The following is a 14935-nucleotide window of genomic DNA, read 5'->3' as shown; positions in this document are numbered from 1 at the left end:
AATCCCAGCTACTCAGGAGGCTGAGGCAAAAGATTATAAGTTTGAGGCCAGCTTGGGTATCTTAGTGAGAAGCTGTCTCAAGATAGAAATAAAAAGAGGGCTGGGGCTGTAGCTCAATGGTAGAGAACTTGCCTTGTATGTGTAAGGCCTTGGGTTCAATCCCTAGCATGGTGAAACTGTCCCCTCCTTCCACCATCCTCATTTTTATATACTGATCTTCTTTTTTTAAAAAAAATATTTATTTATTTATGTATCTTTAGTTTTTTTTTTTTTTTAGATAGATACATTAGTTTGTTTTTATGTGGTGCCGAGGATCGAACCCAGTGCCTCATGCATGCTAGGTGAGCACTCTACCACTAAGCCACCACCCCAGCCCTATATATTGATCTTCTATTCTGCAATCTTGATAAATTCATTTATCAATTTTAGTAACTTTTTAAAAATATAAAACCTATCAAATTTTCTATGGAAATGACTATGTTGTCTGCAAATACAAATGGTTTTACTTCTCCTTTTACAATATGGATGTCTTTTATTTCTTTTTCTTGCTTTACCACACTGGCTAGTACCTTCAGTTAATGTTTAGCTAAAAGTGGAGAAAGTAGATATTTTTACATTATTTCTAATCTTGGGAGAAGCATTTTGTCTTTCATGATTAAATTTGCTGTAACTATAGTTTTTTCCCTGGTGACTATTATCAGTTTGAGGAAGTTCCCTTCTTCCTAGTTCACTAAGCTTTTTATCTGCAATGGATATTAGATTTTTTTTTGTCATATACTTTTTATGAATGCATTGACACGATCATATAATTTTTCGTTTTTGGATTTGTTAATATGGTGGGATACATTTATTGTTTTTCAAATGTTAAACCAACTTTGCTTTCCTGCCAACCTTCAGTTGGTCATTTATGTGAGATATATATATTTATATAATCTTTTTACATTTTGTTGGGTTTGATTTGATAAAACTATTAATTTTTGCCTCTTTTTTCATTAGGAATTTGGTTTTAGTTTTGTTGTCAAATCATGGCTTTGCCTTATAGAATAAGTTTGGAAGTGTTTCAACCTTTTTAATACTCTGGGAGAGTTTTTGCAATTTTTTTATAGTACCATTTGATGAAGCTTTATTTAATTTATTTATTTGTATGTGGTGTTGAGAATAGAACCCAGTGCCTCATACATGCCAGGCAAGCGCTCTACCACTGAGCCACAACCCCAACCCTGCAATATTCTTTTTTTCCTTTAAATGTTTATAGAATTCACCAATGAAACTATCTGGACTTGAGGTTTCTTTGTGGGAAAGTTTTAAATTAAGAAGTTGGTTTCTTTCTTTTGTAGGGTACAGTGCATGCCAGTTACTTATTTCTTCTTCTGTAAGCTTTGGCAGTTCATCTTTTTTTTTAAATAACTTCATTTTATTTATTTATTTGTTTATGTGGTGCTGAGGATTGAACCCAGTGCCCAACGCATTTGAGGCAAGCGCCCAACCACTGAGCTACAACTCCAGCCCATGGTAGTTTGTCTTTCAAAGAATTTTTCCACTTCATAAAATTTGTTAAATGATTTTACAAGTTGTTAAATTGGCATGAATTTTTTCATAATATTTTATTTTTTCTCTTAATATCTGTAAAATCTGTAGTAATGACATCTCTCATTCTCTTTTTTTCTTTAATGTTGGGATCAAACCCAGGATTTTACACATGCCAGGCAAGCACTCTACCATTAGGTCACATTCCCAGCCCTCCCATTCTTGATATTGATAATGTTCTCTTGTTATTCCTGATCATTCTGGCTAGAGGCTTATCAGTTTTATTGGTCTCAAAAAACCAGGTTTTGGGTTCATTGATTTTTTTTTCTCTATTGCTTTTCTGTTTTCAATTTCATTATAAAAAGTTATAATTGACTTTTTTCTGCTTACTTTAGGTTTAATTTGCTCTTTGGGGGTCGTAGCTCAATGGTACTTGCCTAGTATGTATCAGGCCCTGGGTTTAATATTCCCAGCACTGAAACAAACAACAACAACAACAAAAACCAAAGCAAAACAACAACAAAACTTACATTGTATATATTAAAAGTATAGAGTCAATGATTTGATATAGTGTGAGGGATTCATCACAATCAAGCCAACATATTCATTGCCGCCTATTGTTGTCATTTTCTTCTTTCCCTCGTTTCTTTCTTTCTTTCCTTCTCTTTTCTTTTCATTTTCTTTTTGCTGTAAGAACACTTAAGATCTACCCTATTAGCAAATTTCATGTATACCGTATTATTAACTATAGTCATATTATCGGACATTAGCTCTCAAGAACTTGTTTATCTTGCATAACTAAAACTCCATTCCCCTCGCCCAGCATCTCCCCATCCACTCCACCTAGCCCCTGGTAACTACCATTCTACTCTCTGTTTCTATGAATTTGATGAGTTTAGATTTGACATGAGTGATATTATGCAATAGTTGTCTTCCTACATCTGGCTTATTTCACTTACTATAATGTTTTCCAAGTTCATTTATGTTGTCACAAATGGCATAATTCCTTCTTTTTTATGCTTATCTAAATTTTTTTTCCAGTAATGGGGTTTGAACCTTGTGTCTTGCATGTGCTAGGCACATAGTGTACCACTGAGTTACAATCACAGCCTTCCTTTTTAAAAATAAAACTTATATTATTCCAGTGTGTGGTGTGTGTGTGTGTGTGTGTGTGTGTGTGAGGGGGGGTGTATAGTCATGTTTTCTTCATCTATTCATCCATTCCTGGACATAAAGTTGGTCATATCTTGCCTATTTGAATTAGTTGAAAGGAACATGGGAGTGTAGGTATCTTTTTGAGCTCTTGATTTTTTCTTTTCTATTGAGGTGACTATGTGAATTTTTCCTTTTTATTAATGGATTGTATCACATTGTTTAATTTGCATATGTGAACCATCCTTGTACCCCAAGAATAATAAAATAAGCAAATAAATAAATCATAGAGCTGGGAGTATAGTTCAGTGGTATAGAACTTGCCTAGCATGCATGAGATCCTGGATTCAATCCCCAGCATAGAAAAATAAATAAATAAAATAGTATAATAAATCACACTTGGTCATTGTGTGTGGTTCTTTTAACATGTTATTAAGTTTAGTTTGTGATATTTTTATGCCAGTTTTTTATTTGTTCTTTCTAGTCATACATAGCAGTAGAATGTATTTTGACATATTATACATATATGGAGTATAACTTCCCATTCTTGTGGTTATACATGATGTGGAGTTACACTGGTTGTGTATTCATATAAGAACATAGGAAAGTTATGTCTGATTCATTCTACTGTCTTTCCTATTGCCACTCCCCTCCCTTCCCTTTTGTCTAATCCAATGAACTTCTATTCTTCCCTCTACCCCCTTATTGTGTGTTAGCATCTGCACATCAGAGAGAACATTTACCTTTGGTTTTCTGTAATTGCTTATTTTACTTAGCATGATAGTCTTCAGTTCCATCCATTAATGGCAAATGCCACAATTTCATTCTTCTTTAAGGCTGAGTAATGGTGCATTGTATATATGTACCACATTTTCTTTATCCATTCATCTGTTGAAGGGCACCTAGGTTGGTTCCATAGCTTGGCTATTGTGAATTGAGCTGCTGTAAACATTGATGGGGCCACTGCACTATAGTATGCTGATTTTAAGTCCTTTGGGTGTATACTGAGGAGTAGGATAACTGGGTCAAATAATGGTTCCATTCCAAGTTTTTTGAGGAATCTCCAAATTGCTTTTCAGAGAGGTTGCACCAATTTGCAGTCCCACAAGTTTGTTGGTATTTTATTGAGGAATTTTGCACTTGTATTCATTGAAGATATTGGCCTGTAGTTTTCTTTTGTAGTATTCTTCGATTTTGGTGTTAAGTTGATGATGGCCTCAGAGTGAGTTTGGAATGTTACCTCTTTTATTTTTTAGAAGAGTTAAAGAATTGGCAGCTGGACATGGTGGCATATGCATATAATTCCAGCAACATGGGAGGCTGAGGAGGATCACAAAATTGAGGCCAGCCTCAGTTTACTCAGCGAGATCCTGTCTCAAAAAAAAAAAAATAAAAGGGTTGGGGATATATGTAGCTCAGTGGTAAAGTGACCCTGAGTTCATTCCCTAGTACCATCAGAGAGAAGAAGGAGAAGGAAAAGAGGAGGAGAAGGAAGGGGAAACATTCTTTAAATGTTTGGTGGCATTTACCTATGAAGACATGTGGTCCTGAACTTTCTTCTGGGGGAAATTTTTTGTTGATTTGATCTTATTTGTTTTCATCTGTTTTTAGGCTTCCAGTTTCTTCTTGATTCAATTTTGGAAGTTTGTATATTAGGATTATTTCTATTTCTTCTATATTATCCAGTTTTGGGTCATATAATTGTTCATTATAGTTTCTTGGAAGTCTTTTAATTTCTGAGGCATTTGTTCCAGTGTTTTCTCTTTCATTACTGACTTTTATTTGAGTCTTCTTAGTTAATATTACCTAGGGTTCATCAATTTTGTTTATCTTCTTAAAATAACAAATATTGAAAAAAATTGGTTTTTTTTGAGATGGGGTCTCACTATGTTTTCCAAGTTGTCTTTGAATTCACAATCCTCCTGCCTCAGTTTCCCAAGTAGCTAGGATTGTAGGCACATGCTATCACTCCTGGCTAAATTCTGGGTTTTGTTAATATTTTTTTCATTTTTGTATTCTTTATTTATTTCTGTTTTCATGTTTATTATTTTCTTCCTTCTGTCAACTTGAACAGAATTTGTTTTTTAATTTCCTAAAGAACAAACAGATTGTTTGAGAGTTTTCTTCTTCTATTTCTCCTTATTCTTCCTCTTCTCTTCTTTTTCTTTTTGAAAAGCAATCTTGCTATACTGCCCAGGCTGACCTTCAACTCCTGAGCTCAAACAATCTTTCTGCTTTAGCCTCCACCAAGTAGCTGGGACTAGGGGCAGCTACCACCATGCCTGCAGCACTGGGGACTGAACCCAGGGGCATTCTACCATTGAGCTTTATCACCACTCTGATCCCTACCCTATAAAAAAGTTTTTATTTTCATACAGGGTCTTGCTAAGTAAACCAGAGGCGCCTCTAACTTGTGTTCCTCCTGCCTCAGCCTCCTGAATAGCTGGGATTATAGGCATGAACTATCACACTCAGTTCTGGCTCTTCTTTTTGAATGTTGGCATTTATTACAAAAACTCCTCTCTTATTACTACTTTTGCTGTTTCACATAGGCTTTTGTATGTGTTGTTTGTTTCAAGATAATTAAAAATTTTCCTCTTGGAAATTTTAAACAACCTGATGGTTGTTTAAGAGTATGTTGTTTAGTTTTTGTACATTATAAATTTTCTGTTTTTCTTCCTGTTATTGTTTTCTGTGGTTGGAAAAGATACTTGGAATGATTTTGACTTCAAATTTGTTATGACTTATTTGGGGACCTAAGGTGTGGTCTATCCTCGAGAATGTTTGTGGTGCCCTTGGAAAGATTTTTTTGCTGAAGGGTGAAAACGCAAGAAAACTTTCCTATTCAGTTAGGTCCATTTGTTCTATAGTGTTGTTCAAGTCATCTGTTGATCGATTTTCTGTTTAGGTGTTCTATTCATTATTATAAGTGTAGTATTGATGTCCCCTACTTGAATTATATAGTAGTCTGTTTCATGTGTTTTCTATCAATATTTGCTTTATATAATTAAGTGCTCTGAGGTTGGGTACATATATATTTATAATTGGTATATTTTCTATTAAATATACTCTTATTAGCTGGGCATGGTGGTGCAAATCTATAGTCTAGTTACTCCGGAGGCTGAGATGGGAAGATCACTTGAGCACACAAGTTTGAGATCAGCCTAGGTAACATAGTGAGACCTGTCTCAACAAAAACAAAACAACAACAAAAAACAAACAAAGGCCCTTTTGTCATTATATAACAAATGGCCTTCTTTATCTCTAGAGATAGTTTTATATTTTAAACCCATTTTGTTTAATATAACTATAGCCACTCCCTCTTCCTTTTGGTTACTATTTATGTGAAATATCTTTTTCCACTCCTTCACTTTCAGCTGATATGTCTTTTTAAAAAATCTATTTCTTCATTAGATTTTTAAAAATAACTTTTCTGGATCTTGGTTTTTAAAAATCTATTCAGCCTATTAATGCCTTTAAATTGTTAAATTTAATCAATTTATATTTAATGTAATTATTAAGTGAAGACTTAACTATTGCCATTTTGTTAATTGTTTTATTTTTTACAGTTGTATTTGTTCCTTTCTTGCTGTTTTCCCTTGTTATTTGTTTTATTTTTTTTTGAGGTGGCAGGATTAGTGTTTTGTTAAGTTGTTTTGGATGTGAGTATAAACCCAGGTTCTGTTATTTTATCTTGACCAGAAGAAAACCTCTCTAAAATTACAAACATATCTTTGACTCCCCAATCTTTGATTATATCTTTAAAGGTAAGGTGCATTTATAATCATACACACTATGTTACTGAGTGTTACTGATAGGAGAAATATATTGGCTAGGCATTCATGAGAAATTTATTGCCTACTCATAACTTTATATATTTGATAACGGGGAATTTTCTATAGACCAGTTCTGGTTCCACATATTAAAAACCTTTTTCTCCGCCATGTCCCACTTTACTTTTAGCGCCAGGTGCAATAGGATATAGTCATAGAATACCATTTTTGGCACTTTTCCTCATGTCATTTGTAAGGTGAAATAGCACAATGATTGACAGGAGGGTTCCTAGAAGCTAAGCCTGTGCTGGCATGGCTAATCAAAAGTCAACTAATTCTGCATGGAATGACTGCAGGTCATATGATTTGAACTAAAAAATAGTTCCCCTTGGCTGGGGTGTAGCTAATTGGTAGAGAAAGTGCTTATCATATGCAAAGTCCTGAGTTCAATCCCTAGCACCAAAAAAGAAAGGAGGCAAAAAGAAACCCCCTCAAACCTGCACACTAGTCCCCCATTCAATTCACCTTTAACTAAATTGCAAAAGTTCCCATGGCCCCTACTCCAAAGCCACCCGACATGGGGGGAAGTATAATATAGGAGAAGAGTGAGGAGACAGAACTGTTAACTGGTTGCAGTTAAGATATCTTAGTTTTGAAAAAAAAAAAAAAGGATAATGCCCACTTGACTTGGACCCTGTAGGGCTTGGAAGGGGCTGTGCCCACGATAGGCCTTGAGGCTCTAACTTCATTAGCTTTGTGGTTAAGTGTGCCCCTGCTCATGATGTCCCCTCATTTCAGACTCCTGGTGGCCCACCCAAGAGAGTTCATTTTCTTCCCCTAGGCAGAGCATGTCCTCCCTGTTCCTCTTATTTCTCCAGGTTTACACTCCCACCCCAGACCCTCTTACCAGAAACACCATGTCTGTTTGCAACTTGGTATATTGTAAATACTGTTTTTTGGTTTTGTTTTTAGTGCTAGGGATTGAGCCCAGGGCTTCATGGAATCTATCCTTCTTATTGCCTGGAGTGTCCTTCATCTTTTCTTCACCTAGGAGCATCCATACCTCCTTCAAGGCCAGCCAAGTGTCACTTCTTGTGTGAGATCTTCGCTGACTCTGTTGGGGATTAGAGTCCACCTAACACCTTGTTTTATGTTTGTCTCTCCCACCAACATCTAAAGTCCCCTAGGGACTGTAACTTATTTATTTTTCCATCACAATACCCAGGGCAGTACCAGGCACCTAGTAGGACAGTGGCATGGATATTTGGATAGATGAACTCTTGGTTTTCCTCCTAGAGTGCTGGCTCTTGCTTATTTTGGTTCACTCAAGGTTTTTTAATTTTTAAATTCTTTTTAGTTATATGTGGCATATCATACATATATGGAGGGTAACGTCCCATTTTTGTGGTAGAGTTTTGTATTTTACAGCATTGGTAGGGTAGAAGGAGCAAAACATTTTTGAAGCACAATTAAATAAGTATTGTCAGTCAGCCTGGCCCCTCTTTAGCAGCCACTGAGCATCTGTCTACGAGGTGTCAGTCATTGTCCTGGGAGCTGTCACTTGTTGAATGCTTACTTACGCCAGGGACTATTTTAAGTTTTAAATTTGCTCATTTAAGGGTCACAACAATCCTGTGAGGTGGTTTCTCTTCTCTCTCCTTTCAGGTAGATAGGCTTTTTGTATTCCTTAGAGAAGGCTGCTGTGCTTTGGGTTTAGCCACCAGAGAAGCTGCTGAGCATGGCTTCCTGCCTGAGGCCCCGTGCTTTCCCCGGGGCAGGTGCGCGGCCAGCCCTTGGGAGGGAGGTTCTGCTTCTGCCTCTCAAACACCAGGGGGCGCGAGCCACCCAGCTTTCTGAAGGAGGGCGGGGCTGCCAGCCGGGAGGAGCCGCCGGGCACCGAGCACGCGGGACTGGTTCAGAACCCAGCGTCTCCAATCCAGAGAGGCAACCTCCCCAGCCCGCCTCTGCCTCGGAGTCAGAGTCCAGGGAGAGGTAATCACCAAGGGCTTACTGTCTGTGGGGCACAAAACCCCCGGGGAGCGGCTCTGTACTATCTTTATGTGACTGATAACCAAGAAGGAGGCTTGCTGACTTGCCCAGAGTTGGACAGAACTATAAGGCTTTCGTTCTTCAGGGTTTTTTTTTCGTTTGTTCAAACTCCGTTTTCATCCCTTGCTGTACAGAGTGTAGGTATACCCTGTGAGCCTACCCAAGATCCTTCCCGCTTCTGTTTTTTAAAATCAGGTGCTTCTTGAGCTGAGAGAGCTACTTAGTGTCTAGCATGTCCAAGGCCCGGAGTTCAATCAGGTTTCTTGAATCTCTAGGACCATGGATTTCCCTGCCCTACAGACCCTCTCAGCCACTTGGCACCCCATCACCTATTTGGACACCTGCTGTGTCCTGCCCAGCACTATGCTTGAGATGCCACCTTTATGAGACCTCTTCCACCCTTAGAGTGTAAATTCCAACCCTTAGCATGACTCTTGACACCGGGCCAGCACTTAATAACCATATATGCTGAATAAATGAGGGCTGGGCACAGCGCATCTGCAGCTCAGGGCTGCAGAGATGGCAGCAACAAATACCCTTGGATATGTGATTGGGGACTTAATAGCTTAACGTTTCTATTTTGTTCTCTGTCCTGTTTGTAGCTAGCTGGATTGCCAACTCTCAGAAGGCAAGGATGAGAAATGTGGGTGTATGTGTGGGGAGTGCTGGGGGAAAGAGAGAGGAGGCACAGGGCAGGGAGCAGAGCTTTCCCATGGCAAGAATAAGGCCCACATAGAGTGAGGGATTCAAAGATGCCAAGATCTGAGTTAGAGCAGAAGGAAAATGAGCCCTGAATGGGAGCCTTGTGTGTGGCCCTGTGGCGCTGACTCACCACAACTCAGGAGAGGGAAAACACGCAAGGGATGAAGAAGGGCCTGTGTGTGCTTTGTCACCACCCCCAATCCCTTTGGGTTAGGGGCCTCCTGAGGACACCCATCTACTCTGAGGCACCGTCCTAGAAGGCTTTGATCTGGGTTAGGTGGGTAGGGAGGAAGGAGAGTGCACACTAAGTTGGAGGGAGATATGGAAGTTTTGAGAATTCACAAGGCCATCCCTGGGAGAGCTGTGGGCTTGAGTTCAGGTGGAGGACGAGGCGGCACCTCTCCTCAAGCACACAGCAGCCCCTCCACTGGCAGGCGTGGCTGGCCAGACATTCAGGAGCAGGGAGGGGTAGATGCCAGAGCTCCTGTGACTTCTCAGCTACACCTGAGGAGCCAGGCATGCCTATGAGTAAGTTCTTCCCAGAGCTGATGCCAGACAGAGGCACAGCCTGGGAGCTGAGCTCCACCATCCTCTCCACTCCCACCCTCACTCCAGCTGTCAAACCTGTTCAGAGAACAGGACAGGATTTTTGTGGCAACAAGTGTGGCAGGCAGCCAGAAGCCCGAGCAGAGGGCAAGGGCTGGAATATGGGGCAGCCCAGGTGAATAAGATCAAAGGCAGACATTGTGGATGGAGTTGAGGAAGGAGTGCCTGAGGAAGCAGCCAGGGCCGGGCTAGGATATTGCTGGTCCCAGGCCAGCCTAGGAGGAGCTGAGGCCGACCCAGGGAGCCAGACTGATGACTGACTGGGCTCTACCATGAACTAGACCTGTAACCTTGGGAAAGTCACCTAGCTTTTTTAGGGCTCATTCTCATCTTATTAATATAAGGGAGCTAGAATTAAGGGATTCTAGGCTTCCTGTAGCTCTCGTATTTGATGACTCCATGTGTAGGCAAATCAGCCTTAACTTTCTCCTCATAAAACCCAGTCCCTTCAGTATCCTGTTTCTAGCCGAAGGTTTCAAATGTAAGCTAATAAATTAGGGGATTCATATTTAGGTCTATGACTGATGATAAATTACTCTTCTTTTAAAAAAAACAACTTAGTTGTAGATGTTCACAATACCTTTGCAGTTTTTTTTTTTTTTTTTAATGTGGTGCTGGGGATCGAACCCAGTGCCTCACACATGCTAGGCAAGTGCTCTACCACTGAGCCACAATCCCAGCCCCGATATAATATTCTAAACTCCCCAAATGTATTAGTTGGTTTGTTCCAGGGCTTTGTGCATCCTAAGTTTTATCAGCAAGCACATACCAGTGTGGCCAGTAAAAAGAATGTGGCTTTGAAAGCCAAATGTACAAGGGTTTGAATCCTAGCTTTGACTAAATCTCAGCCCTGCTCTGTTGTAGGACCTTGGGCAATTTATTGTGTCAGGATGATATATTCTTTGTCAAGTAGGGATGATGTACTGTCCTCTCCCCCCACCCCCACTGGGGATTGAGCCCAGGGCTTGTGCATGTTAGGCAAGCACTTTACCACTGAACTACAGTCCCCACCCTGACCTCTTTTAGTAGCTGTGTAGATTAAATGAAGTAACATGCAAAATAATTTATGAAGAACATGGGCCCATATAAATATTCAGAAAATGTGCCCTCCCTCTTTTAGAAGACTTAATTGTAAGCAAAAGGAAGCGTAGACTCTGGGATGGAGATTAGATGGCAGGAGGCTTCTTGGACCCATGGGATCCACACCTAGGGAGCAGAAGGGAAAAGGGGGCAGGATGTGAAAGATTTGAGCTGCAAGTCCCAATAAAGGTCTGAGCCAACCCTGCAAGGGGTATTAAAGCTGGGATGACCCTTCAGAGTTTCCCATCTAGGACAAGGAGGCCAATATAAACTTCATACCTGTTAGTCTTTGTATATAAGCTGCACGTGGAAGGAGACATAACTTGGTCAAACTGACTTTTTTTTTTTTTTTCCAGTTAAGGCAGCTTCTCTAAGGTGCTATAGCTGAGGGCCATTTACTGTCAAGCATTCCCTGTTCCTAGGGAACTATATCCTTCATTGAGTTAGTGGGAGTTTTTTCTTTTTGATGGTGCTAGGGATTGAACCCAGAACTATGAGCATGCTAGGCAAGTGCTCTACCCCTAAGGTACTTTATTTTTACATATATATATCTTTTTTTTTAGTTGTAGGTGGACACAATACCTTTATTTATTTTTATGTGGTGCTGAGGATCGAACCCAGTGCCTCATGCATGCCAGGCGAGTGCTCTACCATTAAGCTCCAGTCCCAGCCCTATTTTTACTTTTTAAAATAAAAGACAGGGTCTTGCTAAATTGCTCAAGCTGGCCTTGACATTGTAATCCCAGAGTGGTGAGCAGGATTAAGTAGATGACTCTCCAGGCTAAGGCCTATCTAGTTTTGACACTTCCCAGTAGTTTCTTAGTGCCATTTCGCAGTGTGGACAGAGCCATGTGATTATTCCCTGTCTCCAGTCTCCCTGTAATAAAGACACTGAGGCCTTGGAAGAGCAAAAGCTGCTTTCACATCCCTCCAAAGAAATAACTCACTTGCCAGTGTACCAGGACTCATTTCTTTCTTTTTTTTTTGGGGGGGGGTACCAAGGATTGAACTCAGGGGCACTCGACCACTGAGCCCACTTCTCCAGCCTTATTCTGTATTTAAAAAAAAATTTTTTTGTAGTTGTAGATGGACAGCATGCCTTTATTTTTTTATGTGGTACTGATGATCAAACCCAGTGCCTCACACATGCTAGGCAAGTGCTCTGCCGCTGAGCAACAGCTCCTGCCCCTATTCTGTATTGTATTTAGAGACAGGGTATCACTGAGTTGCTTAGTGCCTAGTTTTTGCTGAGGCTGGTTTTGAATTCAAGATCCTCCTGTCTCAGCCTCCAGAGCTGCTGGGATTACAGGACTTATTTGTTTTTAAAAATTTCATTTCTCTCAGTGGCTAATCAAGAGGTAGAGAGTGTGAAGAAGGGCAGTAGGGGACATATATGGGTTATGTACCATTTTGCCATCAAGAATCTTTCACAGCCTACCTTTGCATGTTGCTAGGTCATTCCTACAAGTTACCAGAAAATGTTCTGCAGAGTGTTGTGGCTTCTTACAGCAGACCCATCCTTGAGAAAAGAATCTTTAGTGACTGTCATTCTCCCTCAAATCAGACTCAGCTTGTGGGGACTTCTTGTGCCTCTACCTCTGACCTCATCTTCAAATCAAGGCAAGCCAAGTGAATCAAACAAGGAGATATTGCAGAACCCTAGGCAAACAATGCTTTGATGAGAGAAGACTCATCTTCTCTTATTTTTTTCTTCCACCACCTATGAGCTCCCACAGTGTTCTTGCGAGGATCACCTTCAAAAACTATATGGCTTTTAAAGCTCACGAGCATTGTTCTATCAAACTGTTTTCCCTGGAATCATCTAACTTTTTGTTAGTGTTTTGCTCTCAACTAAATTTAGAGTACCCTGAAGGTAGGGAACAGGTTTATACTTGTGTCTTTCTAAATAGTTACATTGGTTTCTGGCTTATCTTAAGATACTCAAACACTGGTTGTTTGACGGGAATAAATAATTAATAAGATCTCTTTCTCTCTCTCTCTTTTTTTTTGTGCTTTACCACCAAATTACACCTCTTTTGTTTTAAAGATAAGATCTTGTTAAGTTGCTGAGGGTCTCACTAAATTGCTGAAGCTGGCCTTGAACTTGTGATCCTCCTGAGCCACTAGGATTATAGGCATTGCACCATAGGCTAGGGTATTTTTAGTAAACATTTTTAACAACTTTATTTTTCTTGTATATATGCCACCCTATGACTTTTAGAAATAAATGAATAGGGGCTGGGGATGTGGCTCAAGTGGAAATGCGCTCACCTGGCATGCGTGCGGCCCAGGTTTGATCCTCAGCACCACATACAAAGATGTTGTGTCCGCCGAAAACTAAAAAAATAAATATTAAAAATTCTCTCTCTCTCCTCTCTCTTAAAAAAAATGAGACAATAGAGGCAAAAGAATTAAAAAAGAAATAAATGAATAAATAAATGCAGTTGTGTTTTAGTAGTTAAGATTTTAACATACATTCAAGAATATAGAACAGAGCTGGGTGTGGTGGCCCATGCCTGTAACCCCAGCAACTTGGGAGGTTGAGGAAGAAAGACTGCAAGTTCAAGGCCAGGCTCAGCAGATTAGGGAGACCCTATTTCAAAAACAGCTGAGAAAAGCCAGGAGCACTGGCATATGCCTGTAATCCCAGAGGCTAGGGAGGCTGAGACAGGAGGATCATGAGTTCAAAGTCAGCCTTAGTAACTTAGTGAGGCCCTAAGCAACTTAGTGAGTTCCTGTCTCAAAATCAAATATAAAAAAGGGCTGGGGATGTGGTTCAGTGGTTAAGCACCCCCTATGTTCAATTCCTGGTATGTTCCCCCACCCCCAGCAAAAAAACAAACCAAAACAACAACAACAACAACAACAACAACAAAAAAACAATTAAAAAAAAACGAGCTGAGAGTTTAGTTCAATCCCCAGTACCCACTGGTAGCCATCTGTAGCCTGTAGATTTTTACTGATTAACTTTGCCTCATCTCTCCTCCCAACAATGGCCTTTTGGAATTAAATTGAGGACATCTCAAGAGTTTTTCATTTAGCAATAGGTTTGAAATCCTGGCTGTCACTTACTAAGGGCCCTTGAACAAATTTCTTGTTCTCAACTACTCATCAGTAAATGGGGATAATACACCTCTGAGCATCCTTGGGAGGATTATTAAGGTAACAGGTATGTGAAAACACTACCATGATGCTTGCTACACAAGCCAGCCCTCTTGATCCAAATATCATTGACATTCTGGCAAACCCATTTCAGAAGCTAAGACATCTCTTCAGGTCACAAGTGAATAACAAGTTCTGAAAGAACAAATAAGGGCTATAAAGCATTATAAAAATGTGACCCTAAAGGGCTAGGGCTATATGGCTCAGCAGTAGTGCACTTGCCTAGCATGTGTAAGGCACTGGGTTTGATTCTCAGCATTGCGTATAAATAAATAAAGGTCTATCAATAACTTAAAAAAAATATATATATATAAAACGTGACCCCAAGCCAAGCGTGGTGGCACACTCCTGTAGTCCCAGCAGCTTGGGAGGCTGAGGCAGGAGGATCGGAGTTCAAAGCCAGCCTCAGCAACTCTTCGAGACTCCGTCTCTAAATAAAATACAAAATAGGGCTGGGGATGTGGCTCAGTGGTTGAGTGTCCCTGAGTTCAATCCCCGGTAACCCCCGCCCCGACCACCACCAATAAAGTGACCACAGAGCACCTCCATCAGCTGGCCCAACTCTCCATGAATCTTTTTTTTTTTTTAAGCAGAGTTCCTTGTTTATAGTTAAGCATAATGCAGTTGGGTAGAACCATTACCCCAGTCTCCTTCCTCTTTTGCTTTTACTAATGATTTGTCCATTGATAATGTGAAAAGATAGGTGGACAGGCTCTCAAATATTCTTATCTAGTTTAAATAGTAATTAAATTAAAAATCCTGTGGAACAATGCTCATTGCCTACCTCTGAATCACCATGAAAACAGGTTCTTTTTTTCTTTTTGTAGTGCCGAGGACTGGAACCTAGGGCCTTACAAATGCTTGGCAAAAAAAAAAAAAAAAAA

General features: G+C 40.0%; 1 protein-coding gene across 2 annotated transcripts in view; it reads left to right on the top strand.

The window, feature by feature from the left end:
* The window catches only part of St7l (suppression of tumorigenicity 7 like), a 164472-nt gene that overhangs the window by 138864 nt on the left and 10673 nt on the right, over window positions 1–14935 (top strand). The window contains exon 15 of one of the 2 annotated variants that reach the window (XM_048814524.1): window positions 12344–13039. The exons of the other annotated variant lie outside the window; for it this stretch is intronic. Within the exon in view, the coding sequence (XP_048670481.1) occupies window positions 12344–12568 (225 nt within the window). The 3' untranslated portion in view covers window positions 12569–13039. Of the gene's footprint in view, window positions 1–12343; window positions 13040–14935 lie in introns of those variants that run through there. 2 annotated transcript variants of the gene reach the window in all.

The sequence above is a fragment of the Marmota marmota genome, unplaced genomic scaffold (assembly GCF_001458135.2).
Source record: "Marmota marmota marmota unplaced genomic scaffold, marMar, whole genome shotgun sequence".
Classification (NCBI taxonomy): domain Eukaryota; kingdom Metazoa; phylum Chordata; class Mammalia; order Rodentia; family Sciuridae; genus Marmota; species Marmota marmota.
Note: the sequence above shows the minus strand (reverse complement) of the source record. Positions and strands in the feature narration are given on the sequence as shown.